This window comes from Cavia porcellus, unplaced genomic scaffold (assembly GCF_034190915.1).
Source record: "Cavia porcellus strain 051 isolate PalLab524CR breed Dunkin Hartley unplaced genomic scaffold, mCavPor4.1 scaffold_30, whole genome shotgun sequence".
Lineage (NCBI taxonomy): Eukaryota > Metazoa > Chordata > Mammalia > Rodentia > Caviidae > Cavia > Cavia porcellus.
The window spans coordinates 5,078,270-5,100,826 of NW_026947513.1; the positions used below are offsets into that span (position 1 = coordinate 5,078,270).

General features: G+C 36.0%; 1 protein-coding gene across 4 annotated transcripts in view; it reads left to right on the forward strand.

The window, feature by feature from the left end:
- Positions 1-22,557, forward strand: part of Gba3 (glucosidase, beta, acid 3 (cytosolic)) — a 115,008-nt gene that overhangs the window by 18,261 nt on the left and 74,190 nt on the right. For all 4 annotated transcript variants that reach the window (XR_010044606.1, XM_063240318.1, XM_063240319.1 and 1 more), the window contains 1 exon segment: positions 22,107-22,334. Coding sequence is in view for 3 of the 4 variants with exons in the window: in XM_063240318.1 (XP_063096388.1) it covers positions 22,107-22,334 (228 nt within the window). In the remaining variant the exon portion in view is untranslated.

Sequence of the window (22,557 nt, forward strand, 5' to 3'; positions counted from 1 at the left end):
TATTCTGCATTCTTTAACATGGAGAGGAAGAAATAAAATAAGTAATTAAAATAGTTGCTTTTGCTTGGGCAGCATGAGGTGTGTGTACTTGCCTACCTCTCACAGCAGTTGCCTGGCTTTTCACATGGCTTGAATATCCTGGCTCTGCTTGTGCTCTTCCTTCCACGAGACCTTTCTAGGAAAAGTTTTAGTTTTCTGCTCCAACTTTAATCTCTATTTAGAAACCTGATTTGATTAGAGTGTGAAAGTTTAAGTGTTCGTAACAGGATTCAATTAAAATAGGTCATTCTTGGGGCTCTGAAAATGGTAACTGGCTTTGGGCAAATTAGAACAAAAGTTATAAAATTCAATTGGATGCATCACCACATTTAACATCTTTAAGGAAGACGTTTTGTCTAATAGATTCAATTTAGAAATATTTAGTGTAGGTCATCGGCTTAAGCACCTTGGAAATGTGTTTGTTTGTTTCTCCCTTTAGTTGTAACTGAGATCAGGCTACCTGGACTTTGATTATCAAAATAGACCATTTGTGGTGGGACCTTGATGAAAGTCAGTTAGTTTCTGTAGGTTAAAAAGGAGATTGTAATATTGGTGAATAATGTGCTTAGCGATGTTTGCATAAAAGATGCTTTGTCATTGTACAGTATTGTTGAATATTTATGGTCTACCAGGCTGAGCCAAATGGCCCAGAGGAAAAAACAGTCAGATTTATGTAAACCTTGTTCAGTGTCCCAGATACTTCAGGATGGGTACTGTATATATGAATGAATAAATAAATGATATAAACATTATTTTAAATTTTGAAGGTAAATCAATATTATCTGGGGTGATAGCCAATGTGCCTGACCTCTGACATTGAAATGAAATGTCTGCCTCAGAGTAACTACTTCAATCTCATAAATATTTTTAAAGCCAGAAGTGCACTGGTGGCAAAAAATGTTTTCTTAGAGTTTTGAGTCTGCAAAGAAGGGTAAATGATATCTTTTCCTAAAACCCATAAGAAATGATTATCTTTCATCCCCAAGGTTGCTCTGAAAATTCCGGGTTGAAATGGTGCATTGTTTCTGAGCTTTTAAAAAACTGTTTTACTTACTCTGTGCACAGTATTTTTGTTTTTTATCACTTTATTGTGATAAAGCAGAGCCTCAAAGAAATAATAAAAAATTAGCCATAAACACTGCACAAGGACTTAATGGATCTTACTGAGCCACACAATACAGATGTATTGGAACATAAATAGTTGATAGAAGATAAGAGACACAGAAGCAATGTGTTTGGAGTGGGTCACTGCTTAATCCAAATGGGTTCAGCAAAAGAATTCATGAAACGTGACAGTGGGCCAAGAAGAACTTGCTGTGACATTTCAGATTCCACTATGTCTTTCTAATTAACCATTTCACATGTACCAAAACTTACATCACATACAGACCTAGTGAGAATTACCAGTGCCAACTGCAGACCTGAGTGTCGGGGATGGATGGTCCTCTACTCCTTAGGCAATGGGCTATGACTCAATAATACCTCAAGTTTGGCTTTTAATTTCTATGATTCATTGATTCTGAACAGCATTTTTCTGTAAGGCAAAAACCACATCAGAGTTGCCTTGTGATATAGCCTGTCATTAAATGTGTTTGGATACATGTCACAGATCTAAATACTCTGCGGCTCTCATAAGATATTTGAAAATATAAGAAGTCACATATAGAAAAATCTTGCTGCCTTGATAGTAACAGGAAAAAATTACAGTAGCAATAATTGCTATCTTTGAAAAATTAGTATTTTCCAGTCACTGTGCCAGATAGTTTACATACATTGTTATAAAAAATCTTGCAAGGTAAATACAATCATCTCTTTAAAAAATTAGTCCCTTTTTTATAGAGGAAGAGGCAGAGGCTTAAAGAAGTTAAGTTGTCTGGGATGAATTTGTTTATGGAAGTTGTAAATCCACATTCCTGTTTAGACATTAAGAATCCGGGCCTCATTAGTTGGGTGATTCAGAATTCCTTAGGATAGAAATATCTGGGTATGATGTTTCACTTTCCTTGCTGAGATCTTCAAGCATATTTCTTTCAGCCTTTTTCTCTTCTCTTGGGGAATGGAAACTAGAATTTAAACCCCAGAGTTCTGCCCCAGTGTCTAGAGCATTGTAGTACTCCATCAATATTTGATGAAATGATAAAAGAAAGATTCAGCTACCTCAGAAGCTTGTGAATTTCACTAGTCTGAAAAAGCATGGTGTTAGCCCATTTTAAAACGAATGTCAAATTTATAAAGGTACCCAAAAAGCATGCATCAAAATGGAGTTATTTAAAACAAGATGTTCATGTTTAACTGGATAAGAGAATTAATCTACCTTGTCCAATTCATAGAATAGATTCAGGGAGTCAATTTTTGGGTTTAATTGTGTTGTACAAATGAAAACCTGTGATTCATGACTGATAGGAAAATAGTGAAAATTGAGTTAGTGCTTATAACATGTTTGAGTTGATTTGCTTTTGGAATTAGGCCAGGAAAATTCACAGAAGTCAAGCTTTCTCAGAGTATTTTATGTTTCATTGGATGTCAGCAAGAAGTTACAGATCAATAGCACTTTGTCACTTTTAAGCAACAGAGGGAGGAAAGAGTTAAAGGGCTTAATTAAGGTGCTTCTTCTGGGCAGCAGAGGGTTGAATGTAGGGCATCTTTTGCATTTTAAACATTGGTGTTTGATCTCTTGTCCCACAGTTATGCAATAAGAGAATTTTACTTTAATTTTTTTTTTAGAGAGAGAAACAGAAAAAAAAGGCAATGAGAAGCATACCTCTTGCCCTTGGGGACAGCGTTTACAGCGTTTTTATACAGGATCTGTCTCCTCTTGCCTCAAGTTCTGGAACAGAGTGTCTGCCCTTCTCAAGGTGCTCAGGGACCAGCGTGATGACCAGCCTCAGAGCAGCCAGGAGGCTTTTGCTGAGCACACCATGCAGGTGTGGGTGGCTCCGGTCTGGAGTGCTGTGAGTCAGTCAGGCCATTAGCCTCTGCAGAGAGAGAGTAGAAATGCAGTCCTGAAGGAGGCCGCTAGGTGAACGGGGGCCCTCAACGGGCTGTTACTTAGAGATCTGCAGTTAGGGGAGTGTATACACGGAAGGATAGCTAGACAGGTAGGTACAAAACCACTTATTAACACCGAGGACAATTACATATGGCCTCCCAGTCAGTCAGTTTGAAATCACTGACTTCAGCAGTACAGCCAATACATCCACTCTGCCAAATGGAAGATCAAGTGTTATTATTCTTCTGATTTTGTATATGAGGAAACTGAGGCACAGGCATTGGAGTGAATTTCCTCAGGACACAGAGATGATACACCACAGAGAGACTTAATATATAGAAAATATTACTGAAAGAATACAGACAGAGAGAGAGAGTGAAGAAAGTAGACTTTTTTCAGTCACACTTGACTTACAGTATTAGTTTTGGCAATTGCTAGCTCTACGACCTTCAAATCCTTGAACTGGAGAGTACCTTAGATTCTTTATATTTTCTTAAGGGCACAATCATGTTAGTAGTTATAAAAAATATAAAGTGTGTAGCAAAGTGCCTGTCCATTGTAAAGGCTCAGTAAGTGATATCTTGATATCTACAATGATTATCATGGTGGTTTTCCCCTATGATACTATTCCACCCTTCCACAAGGGGCTCAGATTATCATAAAGGCAGTTAGAAGCTGAAGTCATCACTGAAGAATGCTTTGTTCTGATGGATGGAAAGAAGAGTAAAGATATTCTTGCAAAGAGAGAAAAGTCTCTTTTACAAGATAGCGTGATTCAGTGCATCAATGACTGAAAAAGAAGAGACTTAATGGAAAGATAAAAGAATAATTACAGCAGAATAGCAGAGGCAAAAGCAGTTAAGACAAAGAGCTGCATATATTAAACAGGACTCATGAAACTGAAGAGGGAGTCTTAGAAGCCTTTGTAGCAATGACCATCAGAAAATAAACACCACCACAAGTACAGAATTGGAGGACAAAAGGTCAAATCCCAGAACTAGGTTTGAAATAGTTCCTCTCACTACTTATTCCTATAAGAATTTCTTGCTTTGACTTACCAAATCAGTAGTTGAATTATAATCACATTCTACTGTGTATTGTAATGGTGTGGCCAACATGTAGAATGCTCAAGACACACTCATTAAAGTGACTTTGCTTTTGTTTCCCAGTGGCTCTTCACACTTACAGAGTGGGACTAGCTTTTCCCTTTAGTACAAAACAAAAGCAGACTCTACGTCTCCAGTTGATTTAAGTCCTGTTGTGTCCTGGATATTTTCTCTTTGCCTATCCAGATCCTCTCCTAGCTTTCTGCTCTGGGTCTTGTGAGACCAATTGGTGGATGCATTGGTGAGTTCCACTGTTCTGTATCTCCCATTGGACTGCAACTGGAAGCACTAACAAGAGATGGGAAGGTAGAGTGGGAGGAGAGAGAAGCCCACGTTTTTTCTATGGCTGCTTTCCTTCCTGCTGAAATGTGGTGGATTGGCAATTTCTCTCTACGAAAGGCGTCCTCTCTTGCTAGGCAACTGCTCCTCCCTGTAGGCTTTGACAACCAGTTCTGTCTCTGCCCCTTCTATGCAGTAATGATTTCCCACTGTTACGAGCCCTGAGGTGCTGCACCATCCCTGTTGCTCTCCCTGAACTCTGCTCACACCACTGAAACTATCCTGTTCTTATTAAATCCTCCTCAGTTACCAACAAGTGCCAGCTGTCTCCTGCTGGGATCTTAGCTGATGCATCTGGCCACTTTAAGTTGCAAAACCACTTCAGTTTGGTATTAGAATCATCAAACTATGTAAGAGTTAAAACTCCAGATTGGATTTAGGGTGAAGTTTTTTCTAGCTCTCGGAAGAGGGGATAAGGTCAGCTCCTTCTTTTCCTGCTCCCCTCTTATTTTGGGTTGTTGCCCTAGGCTTGGAACCTGGTTGAAGGCAAGGAAACAAAAAGAAAGTTTCCAACACAGCTTTGTAGTCTTAGGTTTTGACAGTTACAGCTAATTCTTCTATTACGGGCATTTTGGAGGCCCATTGCTAGGAAGTACCTTGGTATCTGGGATGCTGTGGCCTCCAGCTTGTCACTGCTCTGTCCTCTGTGGACCTTGCCTTTTATCTCAGCATTCACTTGTTAACTTGAACAGTGGCTTCCAAGGGTGTATCTCAGTCCTAATGCCTAGTACCTGTGAATGCGGCCTTATTTGAAGACAGGGTTACTGCAGGTGTGATTAGAATGATGATCTTGAGATGAAAATATCCTGTGATTTAGGTTGTACCTTATAAAGGATGAAAAAAGAGAAGATACAGAGATGCACAAAAGGCTTGTCTCAGTCACTTTCCTTTTGCTAAGGCAAAAATTGAGATTTTAAAGAGAAGAGCTTTATTTTGGCTCACAGTTTCAGTCTGTGGCCAGCTGGCTCCATTGTAGAAGCAGCACAGGAGAAGGGGATGGTGGAGGAAAGAAGTTCACTGCATTGTGGCCAGGAAGCAGCGAGAGTAGGGAGGAGCCCAGGGTGAGCCTATACCATTGAGTCACACTCCAGGACTTCCCCCCACTAACTAGCTCCTCCTCCAAATGTGGAACTTCAGGGGACATTTTAGATCTAAATCATGATGGGGCGAAGCAAAAGCAGAGACTGAAATACTAAGAATTTCAGGCTGCCAATGGAGTTAGGAGACAGACATGGGATAAAGTTTCGCTTGTGATCCTGGAGGGAACCAATTTGCCAGCACCTTGGTTTTGAACTTCTGGGGTCTTGAACTGTGAGAAAAGAAATACATTGCTGTTGCTTGAAGTCACCACGTTGGCAGCAACTTGATTCATCAGTCCTTGGAAACTAATAGAAAAGCTGTTTTCCCTTCAGGACATTTTTGGACAGATGCTAAGTGAGCACTGTAATTGCTTCTCCACCTGCACCCACTTCTTATCCACCAGAAACACAAATAGCGACTTCTTGCTCAGTTTCTGGGCCTATCATGAGATCCTAACACACCAGCACTTTTCCTCCGCATCTTCCTTTTCTCCCCTCCTCTTCTTTCTTCTCGTAGATCTAGAGTCACTAATTAGAAGTCAAGACTCCAATGAATTCTGTCCCTTTAGCTGAAGGGAAAATTCCTGTAGCCTTGGAGCTGTTTATTTGCAAGTTGGATTAGTCCACAAGGGCTGCCACAGCAGGAGTCTGCAGACTGGGAGGCCTCAGCAACAGACATTTGTTTTCTCACCATTCTGAAGGCTGGAAGTTCAAGATCAGGGTGTTGGCAGGTCTGCCTTCTCCTGAGACTTCTCTCCAGGGCTTGCAGATGGTCACTTTCTCACTGTCCTAACATGGCCTTTTGCTTGTGTAAATATTTCAAGATATCTCTCCTTCTAGAAGGGTACCTGTCTTATTCAATTAGGACCTATTCTCACAGCCTCATTTTAACTATTTCCTTAAAAGTGCTACCTCCAAATATAGCCATATTCCAAGGTATTGGGAGGGTGGGTTAGGACTTCACCATGGGAAATTTGGAAGAACACCGTTTAGTCCAAAGTGAATGTCTCCTAAATGGAGTGAAAAATGAAAGCATCATTCTCCCAACTTTTTCGAGGTTTGCAACTCAAATGACCTTGACAGCTCTCCTTGAAGGAGGTATCTCCTGAAAATCCTCATGAATCTTTCCACTCTTGACACATTTCTATCTTTGATGTGGGTAAGAAAGTAAGGAGTTGCTATTTGTGTTTGGGATAATGCGTTGGGATGTGTTCTACTGGTTGTGGCTTGCATAGCACTATATCTTGGTGCTGTGGTTGAAACTCCATTTGACTCTTGTTTTTTGTGAGTCATATTAGTGACCTCCATGTCTGCCTAGCATGTAATGTTACTTGATATCATTCATTCTGTTGTTGTTTTCATTTATCTCAATTAGATCTTTAAAAATCTCCCTTCAGAGTCCCATTTAGGTACTATTAAATTGGGGATTATGAAATAGTGAAGGAAAGAAAGAAAAAGGAATATAAAGAATTAATAAAGTCATTAAGCCATCTGGCTTACACTACTTTGAATTTACTAGGTTACAAGTTATTGAGATAATCCCAGAATTTATTAAATATCTATTTCAAGTCAGTTAACTTTAATGATAGATTTCTTTCTTTTAAGAGAGAAAGTTGTCAATAAACTTTTGTTACAGCTCTGTCTACAGAGGGCAGAAAATGGCACACGTGTGTGTGTGTGTGTGTGTGCTGGGTATGCACATGGGGAATGAAAGATCTCAAATGAATAGTTTGTCCATCAAGTCATTGCTTTAGAAATATCTGACAAGAGTTTGGGCTGTTGTATCTCATGATGTAACTACGTAGAACTGTCTCATTTCACGGATGGTCATTTGTATCTTGAAGAAATAAACTCAGTGACAAAACAGAATTCCAACTCCTTCCATCTGTTAACTTCCACACCGAGATAAAAGAAACAATGACTGAGCCTGAATCTTTCAGTCTGCCAATGTAATTTACAGTTCAAGTGCTAGAGATACTTGTCTTGGGGAGACTGGGGATCTTTATTTCTTAGCAGAGAAATCTCGAGGAGTGTCATCTGTCCAGGACTCTTCCTGGCTCTGAGGCTTTTTGAGATGCTGAGTTGACTGTAGACATGTAGTGAATCCGTGAATGCTGGGATCTAACAGAAATAATGCGACACACAACCAAACTTAATCTTCCAAAGTAGCAATTTCAAAAACTCTGCATGACTAAATCTCCAATTGAGGACAAGTTCATTTTAAAGCATTTTCCTTCATCAAAGGTCATTTTTTCTAAGCTTTTTGATTTTGTTATGTAAGATTATGTTAGTAAGACATTTTCCTTAAAAATCATTCTACTTTTACTTCCTGTTTGATATAAGATCTAGTCAGAATTTTTAGAAAGTGAATAGATTGGGGAAGGTGGCAGGGAGATTATTTTTTCTGTTTACTGATCTTTTTTCTTTCTCTCCCTCCTTCCTTTCTTTGCATTTTCTTTTGTGTGTAGTTGTCACAGAATGTACCCTGCATGACTTCTAACACTTGTGAATACTACCAAGGTGTTGGAAGATAATTTTTCTTGTTGAGTAACAATTTCTGTTTCTCTTTTTCATGTATGTAACTACATACACATACAAGCACATGTAATTATATACATACATATATATATATATATATTTATGTGTGTATATCATAAAGAATAAGCTTGCCAACAATATTAAATTTCCCCTTTCATTGTCAGATTCTGAGCAAGTCTTTCATTATATTAGTGGAATTCGCAATATGTCATTTCATTTATGGAAGTTTTTCCTCATATATTATAAATTCTGTTGCTAGGTATATAAAAGTTCATGTTTAGTACATACTCTTCATGGACTCTAACTATTATTAATATGAAAATATTACTATTTGTCTTTTTGAATGGTCTATGTGTCTATGTTTTTAAATAATATTAATATTAAATTTATTTTTATTAGCATTTGCCACGTGAATATTTTTCTCTTTATGTTTGGCCAAATAAATATTTAATGAATTTATAATTTATATTTTTGCCATGGTTTCAACTTCTTTGCTGCCATATTTTCAATATAAAATGCTACAGTTTTTTCCTCTCTTTCATTTCAACTTTCTTTTACCCTTTTTTCTATCTAGTGCAGTGTTTCCGTATTCTACCTGGCTATCTTCTTGTTTGTGTGCATAACTCTGTGTTTGCTGGAACTCATTATTGGCCCTGCTACTAAAATCAACAGCTTCTCAGTCACTAAGCTATCAAAAGCACACTTGTCCATTTCCCAGTGTCTTCCAGGGGTGTCACGTTACTGAATTGCATACCAGATGACATCAGTTTGCACCTCGGTCTATAATTTAGTGTAGTTATCACTTTTTTTTTCCAGTTTTACTTTTAGTTTTATCTTTGTAGTATATGCAAATAGTTTAAAAAACTCCAAAAGAACTATGAGAGCTACACAACCCAATCACCAAGAAGGGTCTTTTAAGTTATTCCTCTTTACATCTTATTTATGCTCCCCAAAGGCTACATGTTTGAGTCTTTTCACTATTTTTTTCTAGCATTTACTTCTATGTTCCAAAATGACTCTGACTTACAATTACTAGTAGATTTTATATTTGAAAAGTATAGCAGGTTAGCTTAATTATGTAAGATGAGTTTTTTATTTATTTATTGCATAATATGAAGGCAATTCTCTCTTCTGATTTTCTAATTTGGTTTTGAACATTTTGTTTGAATCGTTAGTTTTATGTAATTTTTAATGTACACACTGTGCACATACTGAGCCACCAATGTTCCATTATTACATTTCTTGTGGTTTTTTAAAGCAGTTTTGGTTCTGCCTGAGAGTTAATCATTTGGTTTGCTGCTGTTGTTGGCTTCCTTTCTTTTGATCTTTTCACTAATTCATTTCAAAACTTTGCCAGATATGTAAATTCCTTTTCAATACATTCAAACACATGAGATATCTTAGCGGTGATTTTATTTTTTTAAAACTACCTTGGAGAGATGATCTTTGTTGAACTTTCCATCCTCCTGTGACACTATAGAGAGATGTGTTTCTGTATGGTGGCATCCTTGGGACTCTGGGCTCCTTTTTCCTTTCTGGATGACTTTAGGTCACCAAGTGCTACTTTTCAATCCAGGAATCCTTATTCACCACAGCCTCAAAATTTCACAGGCAAAGTTTTTCCTAATACATCGAGTATGGACTGTAAAAATAAGTATTTTCTCTTCAAAGCACAACAGATTATAATTTGCCTAGGCAATTACCTGAATTTTTAACTATATTTTAGCTTTCACAGAAAGAAATATGCAATAACTTGCAAATGTGAAGATAACTTCCACACATCTCTGACACAATAAAAAAGTAAACATCAGCATTTCTATTTCACACGAAGCGTGGCACACAAAAAGCATCTTACTCATATGACCTTTTCCATACTCCACTCTTGCTACCACTGCAGACACAGACAAGTCAGTGACACATGGGTTTTGCCTTAATGGGCCTCAAAGTCAAGGTGGCCAAAGATATTTAAAAAAACAAAACACAGCACAAAAGCCTCTAGGATTATGTATTATTTATATAGAAGATATTTAGAAATGGCACGTTTGTGGTGGGGAGTCAGTACTTATCCTCCAAAAGTATTTATAGTGATATTACTTTTGAATTCTGAAGGAATAATATACAACAGACACACAAATCCACAATTCTGTCTTTTATTTATTTTTTTTATTTTAAAAAGAAAAAATAAAAACTATGATATAGAATTTCAAAACAAGTTCATAGGAGATTAACAATGGTTATTATATTACATATGGTTACCTTCAAAATAGTTGCTCAGATTATAAGATACAGGCATGAAAAATTGATGAAACTATATAAGCACAAATCACTTTTTGATGAACTAATAGAGATTAATAGTGTATCTATATATATATAGATAATTATATATATATTTTTTTCCCTTCTTTTTTTTGTCATTCCCCTATCCCATTTGTAAATCTTGGACTCCACTCAAATGTGCATCAACTGGGGAATGGATAAAAAAGATGTGGTAGGGCCAGGGCTATAGCTCAGTGGCATAGCATCTGCCTGGCAAGTGGGAGATCATGAGTATGATCTTGGAACCACAAAAAGCCAAAACAAAAAAAAAGGTATTTTCATATAAGGGGAGCACTATTGAGCCATTAAAAAGAATGAACTTGAGTTTTTATAAGTAAATGGATGCAACTTGAGACCATATTCATAAGTGAAATAAATCAGACTCGCATGTGTAAGTATCTTATTTTCTTTCTTTCTTTCTTTTCTTTTTAAGGGTACAAGTAATACAGAACTACAAAAAAAAAAGTAAGATATCACCAGTTAATAGATTACACACTATCATCTTAGAAATGGTGATTCAGGTCACAGGATCAAAGCATACAAAGTGAACATTCAAACAGTGAGACTGCAAATAGCTGTGTTCAATGATTCAATCAAAAATATTAATATGGTCATCTATTTAACACACCTAAGCACACTTGCTGTTGTATCCTTTAGGGCACTTTTTTTCCCTCTCTTTATTACAACAAAATTTACACATTTTGGGTTTTATTGCTCCTATAGATCTTATTACTTTTTTTGGTAAGAGAATAAAATCAAACATGATAAAACAAAACTGTCAGTCAAAACCAAGGATAGACCATAGCACATGATGTAAAAACAGAGTACAAGGTTATCAACAATGGTTACCATAATGTCTCTTGCTTTCTTAAGAAGAATTGTCTATCTCATTAGGTATTATAAAGTTGAGCAAAACAGTAGAGAACAAGACCAGTAAACCCTAAACATTGTAAACCTTACAGAACTTCAAAAGAGGATAATAGTCAAACCAGAATGTCCATCATACTGAATCTTATTGCCTTCAAAGTAGTTGCCTATACTCTGATACTTGATACTATCATACAGAGCGGAACAGAGTCTAATCGGTCAAAATAAGATAGTGGGAGTATTATAGGACTTCAAATCAAGTTAATAGGAAATCAAAAAAGTTACTATAATATATCCTGCTAGTTTTTAAAAAAATTTTTCCCCTTAGTTTAAAAAGAAATAAAAAAATTAAATAATTTTTTAATGAATAAGGGAAAGGTTGAGATAAAAGAGGGCATAACAACATAACAATACAGGTTAAAGCATGACAGTTTCAGCAACCTAGTGCTTCACCACCAAATAACCCGACTTAATAGTCGTTACTGTAGTGTCTTTTTCCTTGAAGTATTTGAATATAACTTCATATGCTATGGCATCAAATATATCAAGACAGTGTAACACCATTCAAGTGGATGAAAGCATTGTAGAGTATTTAGAACCAGCTAACAGAAAAATGAACAATAGTTTCTACATTGTCCCTTTGCCTATAACAATTTTTGTTTATACTACCACATATGATAAAATCCAGCAAGATATAACATGATAAAACCAATGGAGACAGAAGAGCCATAGTTTGGCAGGGCTTTAAAACAAGATGGTATTAAATCAGCACTAGCTATTATGATATCTTGTTTTCTTCAAAATAGCTGTTCATTGCATCACAGGCCATAATATCAAACAGCCCAGAATAAAGCCATTCCAATTAATGAGTGAAAACTTTATAAGGCTTCAAGGCCACAAAATGGGGAAACATGGTTACCACATACTTTTATATATTTGAATCATTTCCTACACTAGGGAAACTATTTGGTGTTCACAGATGCGAGTTTGATTTATTTCACTTATGAGTATGGTCTCAAGCTGTGCCCATTTATTGATAAATATCTCAATGTGATCCTTCCTTATAGCTGAATAATACTCCATTGTATAGAAATACCACAGCTTTTTTATCCATTCCTCAGTTGATGGACACTTAGGTTGTTTCCAAGATCAGGCAATTACAAATCGTGCTGCTATAAACATAGGTGCGTATATATCACTGTGGTATGATGCTTTCAGTTCTTCTGGGAATATGTCTAGAAGTGGAATAGCTGGAACAAATGGGACTTCCAATTCCAGTGTTTTGAGAAATCTCCAGACTGACCTCCACAAAGGTTGTACCAGTCTACACTCCCACCAACAGTGTAGGAGAGTTCCTTTTTCCCCACAGCCTCTCCAGCACTTATTGTTGTTGGTTTTCTTGATCTTGGCCATTCTTTCAGGAGTGAGATGGAATCTCAGTGTGGTTTTAATATGCATTTCCCTAATGACCAATGATGACGAACATTTTTTCATGTATTTATTTGCCATTTGTATTTCTTCATCTGAGAAGTGTGTATTCATCTCAGATGCCCATTTTTGGATTGGGTCTTTGAATTTTGGGAGTCTAAGTTTTTTTAAATTCTTTATATGTTTTAGACAAAAGTCCCTTATCTGAGGGAGTCCACTAAGATCTTTTCCCAGTTTGTGGGTTTTCTTTTCACTATGCTAGAGATTTTTTTTTTTTTGACTTGCAGAAACTTTTTAATAAGAGGTGGTCCCAGTTATTGATTCTGGGAAGTATTTCCCATGCAGTTTGAGTCCTGTTCATGAATTCTTTACCTACCCCTATGTCTTCAAGGTTTTTACCTAATTTGTCTTCCAATAGATTTAGTGTTTCTGTTTTAATATTCAGATCTTTGATCCACCTAGATTTTAATTTAGTACATGGTGATAGGCTTCGGTCTAGTTTTAGTTTTCGGCAAATGGAGAGCCAGTTTTTCCAACACCATTTATTAAAGAGACTGTTGTTCTTCCAGTGAACCTGCTTTGCTCCTTTATCAAAGATAAGGTGGTTGAGTGTGATTGTAGTTGTGGTTGTATCTTCTAATCTATTCCATTGGTCTTCGGCTCTGTTTTGATTCCAGGACCATGTTGATTTTACTACTGTTGCTTTTTAGTATAACTTCAAGTCAGGGATTGTGATGCCTCCTGCCTTGCCTTTACTGCTTAGAATTGCCTTTGCTATTCTAGGTCTCTTCTGGTTCCAGATGAATTTTAGGAGTGATTTCTCTAGATCTATAAGGTATGTTGATTGTATTTTTATTGGGATTGCATTGAATCTGTATAACAGTTTTGGGAGGATGGCCATTTTTCACAATGTTTGTTCTTCCTATCCATGAGCATGGGATGTCTTTCCATTTTCTGAGATCATCTTCAATTTCTTCTTTCAGTGTATTATAATTTTCCCTATATAGGTCTTTCACTTCTTTCGTAAGAGTAATTCCTAAATATTTCGTTTTGTTTTTTTTTTTTTTTTTTTTTTTTTTTTTTTTTTGGCTTGCTAGTGTGAAGAGTGTGGCTTCTCTTATTTCTCTCTCTTGGCTTTTCTTATTTCTCTCTCTGTGACTTTGTTGTTAGTGTACAGGAATGCTATTGATTTCTGAGTATTGATTTTGTATCCAGCTACATTAATGAATTTATTTATTTTATCTAAGAGTCTTTCAATGAAGTTTAGGGGGTCTTCTATGTAGAGTATCATGTCATCTGCAAACAATGACAATTTAACTTCTTCTTTTCCTATCTTTACCCCTTTTATTTCTCTCTCTTGCCTAATTGCTCTGGCTAGTACTTCCAGTACTATATTAAATAGGAGTGGTGATAAAGGACATCCTTGTCTTGTGCCTGATTTTAAAGTAAAGGCTTTCAATTTTTGGCCATTTAGTATGATGCTGGCTGTTGGTTTGTCATAAATGGCCTTTATTATATTGAGGTAAAGACCCATCTATTCCAATTTTCTGTAAAGTTCTTATCAAGAATAAATGTTGGACCTTATTGAAGGCTTTTTCTGCATACATAGAAATGATCATGTGATTCTTATTTTTGGCTTTATTGATATGGTGGATTACATTTATTGATTTGCGTATGTTGAACCATCCTTGCATTCCTGGGATGAATCCCACTTGGTCATGGTGTATAATCTTCTTGATGATTTGCTGCATCCTATTTGCCAATATTTTATTAAGGATTTTTGCATCTGTGTTCATTAGGGAGATCGGTCTATAGTTCCCTTTTTTAGTTGGGTCTGTCTCAGGTTTTGGTACTAGAGTAATATTTGCTTCCAGGAATGACTTAGGAAGGATTTCTTCCCTTTCAATTTCATTGAATAGTTTGAAGAGTGTCGACATTAGGTCTTCTTTGTATTTCTTGTAGAATTCTGGAGTGAGTCCGTCTGGGCCTGGGTTCTTCTTTGTAGGTAAGGAATTAATTACATGTTCAATTTCATTGATAGAGATTGGGTTATTCAGCAATTTTACATCCTCTTGATCTAGCTTTGGTACTTCATATATTCCTTTTTTTTTTTTTTTTTGGTCTTTTTCCTTTTTATCGGTACCCAGGATTGAACTCATTACTGCCTGCTTGCAAGGCAGGCGCTTATGCCGCTGAGCTAAATCCCCAGCCCTTCACATGTTTCTAAGAATCTTATATTGTTCATCCAGGGATTCTATCCTTTTGTTTAGTTTAGTTCCTTCAATTTTTTAAACTGTGTCTTCTTTAGATATGTTCAGCATCTCCTTCATTTCTTTTATCATTTCTTCTTTTACCTGAGAGATTATTTCTAGTTTGAATTCCTTTACGCCTTCCCAGAGTTGCTTCTTTATTTCAGTTATTTCAGTTATGTGACATGTGTTTTCTTCAATGCCATGGCTCCTAGGCTTTCTTCGGATGGGCTGGATGTTTGAGATTGCATTTTGGTCTTTCGTTTTGTCATTTTCCTGTATTTTGGAGCTTCAAGTGTTGTTCCAGGCGTGGCAGAGAGTTCTGCCAGCCTGGGATGGGGTTCTCTGCAGTGGCCCCACTCACTGGACCCAGCAGGGAACCACGGCCTGGTCCCCAGGCCAGGAAGAGAGTTCCCTCAGGCTGGGCGGGATTCCCAGCCACTGCTGCTCCACTACAAATATCTTATTTTCTCACTAGTGTATGAAGCTAAAAGTCTAAATAAGATCCAAAGTGTACCATAGATATTGTAAAAGTGAAAATGCAAGATACTTCTTTCATTTAACTTGATTTCCTTTGTGTATACGACTGAGGTCCATATAAGGATGTGACCTTGCCATAGCAATAATGAAAGTGAATGATGTCATTGGCGATGGTGTCTCATAAGAGGAAGCAAAGAACCCCAACAGAACCAGTCTTACAGGTCAAGACCTTAATTCTCCACTACAGGCAAAAGTGCAAATAGTTAGAGCACTTCCTATCTATGTATTCTGTTACCGAGAATGAGCAGTAGCGGTAGTTGGGAAGAAAAATAACCAACAGTGGCAGGTTTTGTAATCATGTTTTATGTAAATGTAGTAAGTGTTCATTGCATTGGGTTACAAGGCAAGGAAAGAGCTAATACATGTAGAACATGTGCTGTACTCCAGGTATAGTTTTGGTTTGACCAACTTGATTTTTACTAGAACTCTATGGAGTACTAGAAACTGTGCTCAAACTTTGCGTAAGAGAGCTCAAATGAGTAAAGAAAGAACATAAACACATCTATGTCTGATTCCTAAGCTTCTACCACTGCTGTAGTACTCTGTACCATTGAAATCATTGCAATATACTTGCTAATATATCAGTATTATGCTTTTATTGAAAATCCCTATTATCCATAATGAGATGGAAATTTTAGAGATAGTTTTATTTTCTTCTAAATTTCCAAAAAGTAGAGCACAAGGTCTTATAATTTTGATGAAAAATATTGCACGATTGCTACCTAGTATTTGGGTCTAGTATTAGTGCCTTCTTTCTGTAGTCATGTTAGTATTGCACCTGACTATAAATTTGCTTTTCTTTTAATCAAGTGCATTGTGAGACAACTTTCTCATCTTTCAAGACCTGTTTAGATGTATATTCTCTTGGCCAAGCCTACTCCCAATTACAATGTTAACTCTAGAATGTTTGCTTATTGATTTTCCCATCAGATTTTTACATATCTTAAATACTGTCCTGATCTTAAAATTTTCTGCTATCATCTAGACTTGGAATTCTCAAAAGAAATCAGATATATGATAACTACTTGTGAAATGTTTAAATGTTAAGTGAAGCACTAATTCACAAAGCTAGGTGTTAAACTGGCAACAGGTATAAGCAACAGACTTCAAGGAATTTAATCTGTTGATGTTGCTATAAGTAGGACTGGAATATTATATTTAGATATTCAACATTATCATCTATGTGACCTTGGGAAGTTTGTTTAGCCTTTATGTGCTTTATAGTTTATTTTCAAACTTAGTTGTCACAACAATCATGCATCTTCTAAGTATTACTATGCAGGAAAAGTTAATGCTCAATAAATGACCTTTACTATGAGCAATGAAATGTGTTATAAATTTTGATTGGTTAGACATGCACTGGACAATATAATACATATAATTTATGTGTATAGTATAAAAATAATATCTGCATACTTACTACATTGCCAGAATATTGTTTCTGCCTAAAGGTACAAACTCAAGTGAATTTTACATTTATCCATTATTTGTTTTTCCTTATGGTTTTACCACACATGAGGATGTGTATTCAAACAATTTTTGTTTACTTTTACATCTTTCGGCCCTTATAAATGTGTGAATACATAAATTGCACATTCTACAACTTGCTTTTACCTCTCAGTGTCAGATTTAGGTGGAATGATCTGAAAAGAGGTAGCTCATTCACTTTTACTCTTCTGTAGTCTTTTTTCTGTGAATGTTATTTATTTATTTTCTGAACAAAGAAAATTTGGATTGTTTACAGTGCTTTTCTTCTTCTTGATCCTTTTATTTATTCAGTTATGTATTTTTTACTACTGCAGTCATGGCTCTCTATGCCTTCTGATCCACTCTGTAGTCTATGGTGATATGTGAATAATTGCGGACTGCGTATTTCTCCATTTTTGCTAGTTGTTTCTGTATTGCTCTCCCACCAGTAATGTATATGCATTCCTGCTGGGCAACAATCTCTATAATGCTTGGCATTGCCCAACTTTTAAATTTATGCCAACCATGTGGGTAGAGAAGTCAACTCATTGTTTTTCATTTGCATACTCCAGACTTTTAATGTTCTCTTATTTTAAGAAACGTTTATTAAAAACATGTTTGTGTTCTGTGAAGAACTGTTCAAATATTTTGTCGATTTTTCTATAGTTTATCTAGTGTTAACTTATTTAAATCTAAATATTCCCTGATTTTTTCAGTTCTACCAGTTTTTGACTCATATATTTTGAATCTGTTATTAGATGAACAAAATCCAGCATGGTTATGTACTCTTGATAGATTGACCCCTTTAATATTATGAAATGATTTTCTTCATCCTTTGTGATATTCTTGCTCTGAAGCCTATGTTGATGTTAATATAAATAGCCCTGCTTTCTAATTGTTGGTACTATGATCTATATCTATGTATATATCTATATCTGTATTTATATCAATATCTTATTATTTATTGTTTATATAGTTTTATGTTGTTACTTTTAAGCTTCTTGCATCTATTTCAAGTGAATTTCTTATAGTAATATACAGTTGGTTATTCAGTCAATAATTGCTTCAGTTCATTTCTTTACTTATTTATGTTTTGTGACATTATTGACACGTTTAAATATAACATCTCTTTATTTGTTTCTTTACTCTTTTATTCTCTTCTCCCTCTTTTCTGACTTTTTCAGATTATGCTTTATGATTTCATTACACATTATTTCCTTTTGTGTAATTTTTAATGTTTACTTCAGGAATTAAGTATATCTATATCTATATTTATTTATATCTATATATCTCCTGTCACCATTAAGTGATAATGTGTCACTTCATATGTAATCTATGACCATTTCAACAGCACACTGCTGTTTTTCCTCTCCTGGCCGCTATAATAGTATTGACCTATAATTAATACCTGCATGTATTTGAGCTCCTATACCACATTCTCAGTACCAATTCCTGCTTTACCCATTCCCCTGAATTATGTTTTTTCACTTTTTTGGGATCATCTAACTTTCTGCCCTATTAATGATATATTTATAAATATATTTTATTTATCCAAGAATTATAGTTGCTTTGAGTATTGCTCAGAGTATACAGCCCATCTGGAAATGGTAATCCCATTCATCATAAGGGACAATCATACTCTTAGAGTGTGGGTATACTTGCAGTTAGAGAAAATTCTTTTTTTTTTTTTTTTCCTTTTTCCTTTTTTTTATCGGTACCAAGGATTGAACTCACGACTGCCTGCTTGCAAGGCAGGCACTTATGCCGCTGAGCTAAATCCCCAGCCCCTAGAGAAAATTCTTAACAAATGAGTTATTACTATTATTCATTCAGCAAGATTTATGGTAAGGTACTAGTGAGTACTGGCACAAACATGTTCTTGTCAAAATTTGAATTATACTTGTTAATTTTCTATTCAAAGCTTTGTTTCTTAGACATATTTTGTCCAGCTGATACACAAGGAGAATAAACTACTCAACATAAATGTATTTTCCTAAGTGATATATACTTCTTAAAATCATCAAACTTGTTTTAGTTGTACCAAATTCACTGCTTTTTGAAATATATAAATTATATTTTGCATTTCTTAGTCTTCACATGTTGAATACCATGGATACCCATTGACTCTTTATCAACTTGAGCCGTTATTACTAATAGTTTCCTGATCAAGTGGAAGAACTTGGGCAAATAAATCTGGTACAAAACTTGGCACTGTTACTAACTGTGAATTTAGACAAGTTACTTATCAATGTGTTGAAACCAGGTTGTTCTGGCTCATAGACTCCAATTATTAAGTGTTTAACAATTTTGTGAACTGATTCTTAGGCGCAATCATTACTAAAATTGAACTATATAAGCTTATACACAAATAATTTGAATTAAAAACTAAGTTAATAAATAATCAGAATCACTGTGTGTTTGACTATATTTTGCTCTTGCATATGTCCTGGAGGTTATTTACATTTCCTTTGTCTGGAGAAGTATGTACTGTGAAAATGGTTTGTTACTACATATCTTTCCCAACTCTGCCTTCAGCAATATACATCAGTTGCTTGATATTGGCAATGGAAGGAGTATTTACACTGCACACATTGGCAAGTGCTACAAGGGAGTATTTGATTAATCATTTTGTTTGTGGTCTCGAGGTAAGGAAATGATAGAGAAAATGTTAATAATGCAGAATGACCTTAAAAGCATTTCATAGGTGTGTCTGTTATATCATGAATAGAACACAAAAATGAGGAACTACACTTCTGGTGTTTGAAAACTGTTAACTGAGTTAATAAAGAACTAACTTACCTCCCTGGTAAATACTGAAGCTCTCATATGATTGTCATATTTTCCTTTTATTTTGCTTGGTAAGTTAAGCAAAAATACCAATCAATAGTAATGTGAGAACTACACATGTTTATCTGGTTGCAACCACAGGTTGTTTATTAATATATGAGTTTGGCAAAAATTTCAAAAGCATATTGTGAAAACCAGTCACTTATTTGGAATTTATAGTAAAAACCATGACATTATTTTATTATTATTTATAAAATGTATCTTACCCACTTTATGTCAGTAAACTTGACAATAAACACACACATATCCTTTCTTTTACATATACCCAGTAGTTGAAAATTTATCAGCATAGTACGACTTAAACTCTCTGAGATTGTTTCTTCTTTTATTAACACAATTATTAAAACTATGGACACTATGTTTGAATCATTGTACTTTCATAACTATATCTTTCATTCTAAAATGGAATACCAGAATTCTTAAAACTTCTGTTATGGTATGTGTCTAGTTGTCCCCCAAAGCCTCATGCAGTCATGGATGTGAGGTTCTAGAGTTTGTGACTGATTCATGGTCCAATGCTGGGATTGTGGGTGTGAGTACCACACCCACCCTGGAGCAGGTAGTCTGCATATAATATATGGGAGGGAAACAGGCTTTCTCTACTCTCTTGTTCCTGCCCTTTGGGCTCTTGTTGCTTTTTCTGTCTTCCACTGCCACAAACTGTTGTCCCTCAGCCACAGCACCCTGCTTTGGAGCCAGCCAAGTATGGAATGAAACATCCACAAACTGTGAGCTAAATAAAAACTTTCCTTCCTTAAGTTTGAGTGTTGAGTAACTTATCTCAGCAATGGGAGAAAAGTAACCAACACACCTTTGTTCCATTAAACTTCATACAGAGACACAAGTTGAGAGTCATTGGAATGTGTAGCACTATTTGCCTCTCTAAAAACATGACTCCAGAATACAATGCTTTTTAATATTCATGACTCCTTTGTACAGCTATTTAGTGTCCTACCTTAATACTGAAGGACATTTTTGCTTTTGTTGGAACTCTCTTAGCAGTAGGTTCTTGTCTCCCCCTGAAACAACTTGTTGCCCATTCTTCCCTTCTTTAGAGCTAGAGACAATATCTGATCTTGCACAAAGTAGGAGCTCAGGAGTGCCTAAAAGTTCCGGACCTTTGTTGAAATCTGTTCTTATATAGCAAACCTAATAAAATATTTTAGGTTTACAAAAAGGGTTTGTTTATAATGTAATAAAGTAACCTTTGTTTACAATCTCCCAGATTTAAGGAATAAAATATAAGAGATGGACCCGAAGCCCTCTTTTTTTCTTATTTTTTTATTTTTAAATTTTATTTAAGGAGAAAAAAAAAAGCAGAGAAAGGGTACAAGTTATACAGATCCGAAGGCCTCTTATAACCCTACCATTTCCATTTCCCTACATTTTCCCCAAAGGTAATGGCTTAGTTAGGATTTATCATTCCTAGGCTTGTTGCTGTACCTTAACTTCATTTATATGTGTTTAGAAAATAAATGGATTCGTATATTCCTGAAAATATAAAACATGATATACTATATATATATTTTAAAAAATAAATGACTATATTTTATTTCAGTTTTAGGTTTATAGAAACATTAAGGAGGAAGCCACCTTCCCTGACTCTAAATCATGGTTTAAAAAATGCCCTTCCCTGGTTTCTATAAGGGCAAGGGTCTTTCTTGGCTCTTTTGTGGTTGCCTATTAGGTTAAATTCCCAAGGAGTATGAGACATAGTGTAGTTTAGAGAGTTCTTTTGCTGGGTAGCACTTGACAAAAAACATTTGCTCAATTAGCAGAGGTTTGAGTGAATACATTTTGAATACTATTACCAATCAAAACTGGAAACTACTACACAAAGTTGGGTGAGCCCATACAGGCTCTACTGTGAGATCACAGGAGAATAAGGTTCAAGCACAGGGAGCTGGGGAAAAAGCCCCAAATCTTCATGATACTGGAGGACAAGAGGCATCAGACATGGGCAGTGGGGATATTTCTAAGAGGGTGTTGTTTTTGACTCAGATAGTAATAAGCTGGGGCCTGCCTCTGTTTACCGGCTGAAGATCTTCAGATAATGAACCATGAAAACCTGCTATGCAGCGGTGCTGTGCGATAATTTTTCATTTGCCACCAGTGAGCTTCAGGGATCAAGGACAGCTAAACACATAGTCCACTCATGCGTGTTATTTTAAAGGCATACCTCAAAGTTATAAATATGGTACATTGAGTTAATGAGGTATGTTCTTTTTGTGACAAATATTTACATTCCACATATGCCTCTTGATGTCAAGAGGGTAACCATTTCATTTTCTCCTTTTCTCAGGAGGCTGGGATGCAGATGGAAGAGGCCCTTGTGTCTGGGACACATTCACCCATCAGGGAGGAGAGAGAGTTTTCAAGAACCAGACTGGTGATGTAGCTTGTGGCAGCTATACTCTGTGGGAGGAAGATTTGAAATGTATCAAACAGCTTGGATTGACTCATTACCGCTTTTCTATTTCCTGGTCACGTCTGTTACCTGATGGGACGACAGGTTTCATCAACCAGAAAGGCAAGTGTTTCTTAAAAATAGAAGGTTGCAGCTTTAATTCAAGGTTATTGCTGCAGTCTGGCATAATTAATCCAGTGTGCTAGTCTGTCGTACAGCTTTGAAATTGCACGTTTTCAGAGTGATTATAGGATGAAATTTTTGAAATGGGTTTACATTATCTTTCTCAAAAATATTTTAGCTTTCCATAACTACTGAGGTCTTCTGGGGAGGGTGTACGGGGGAG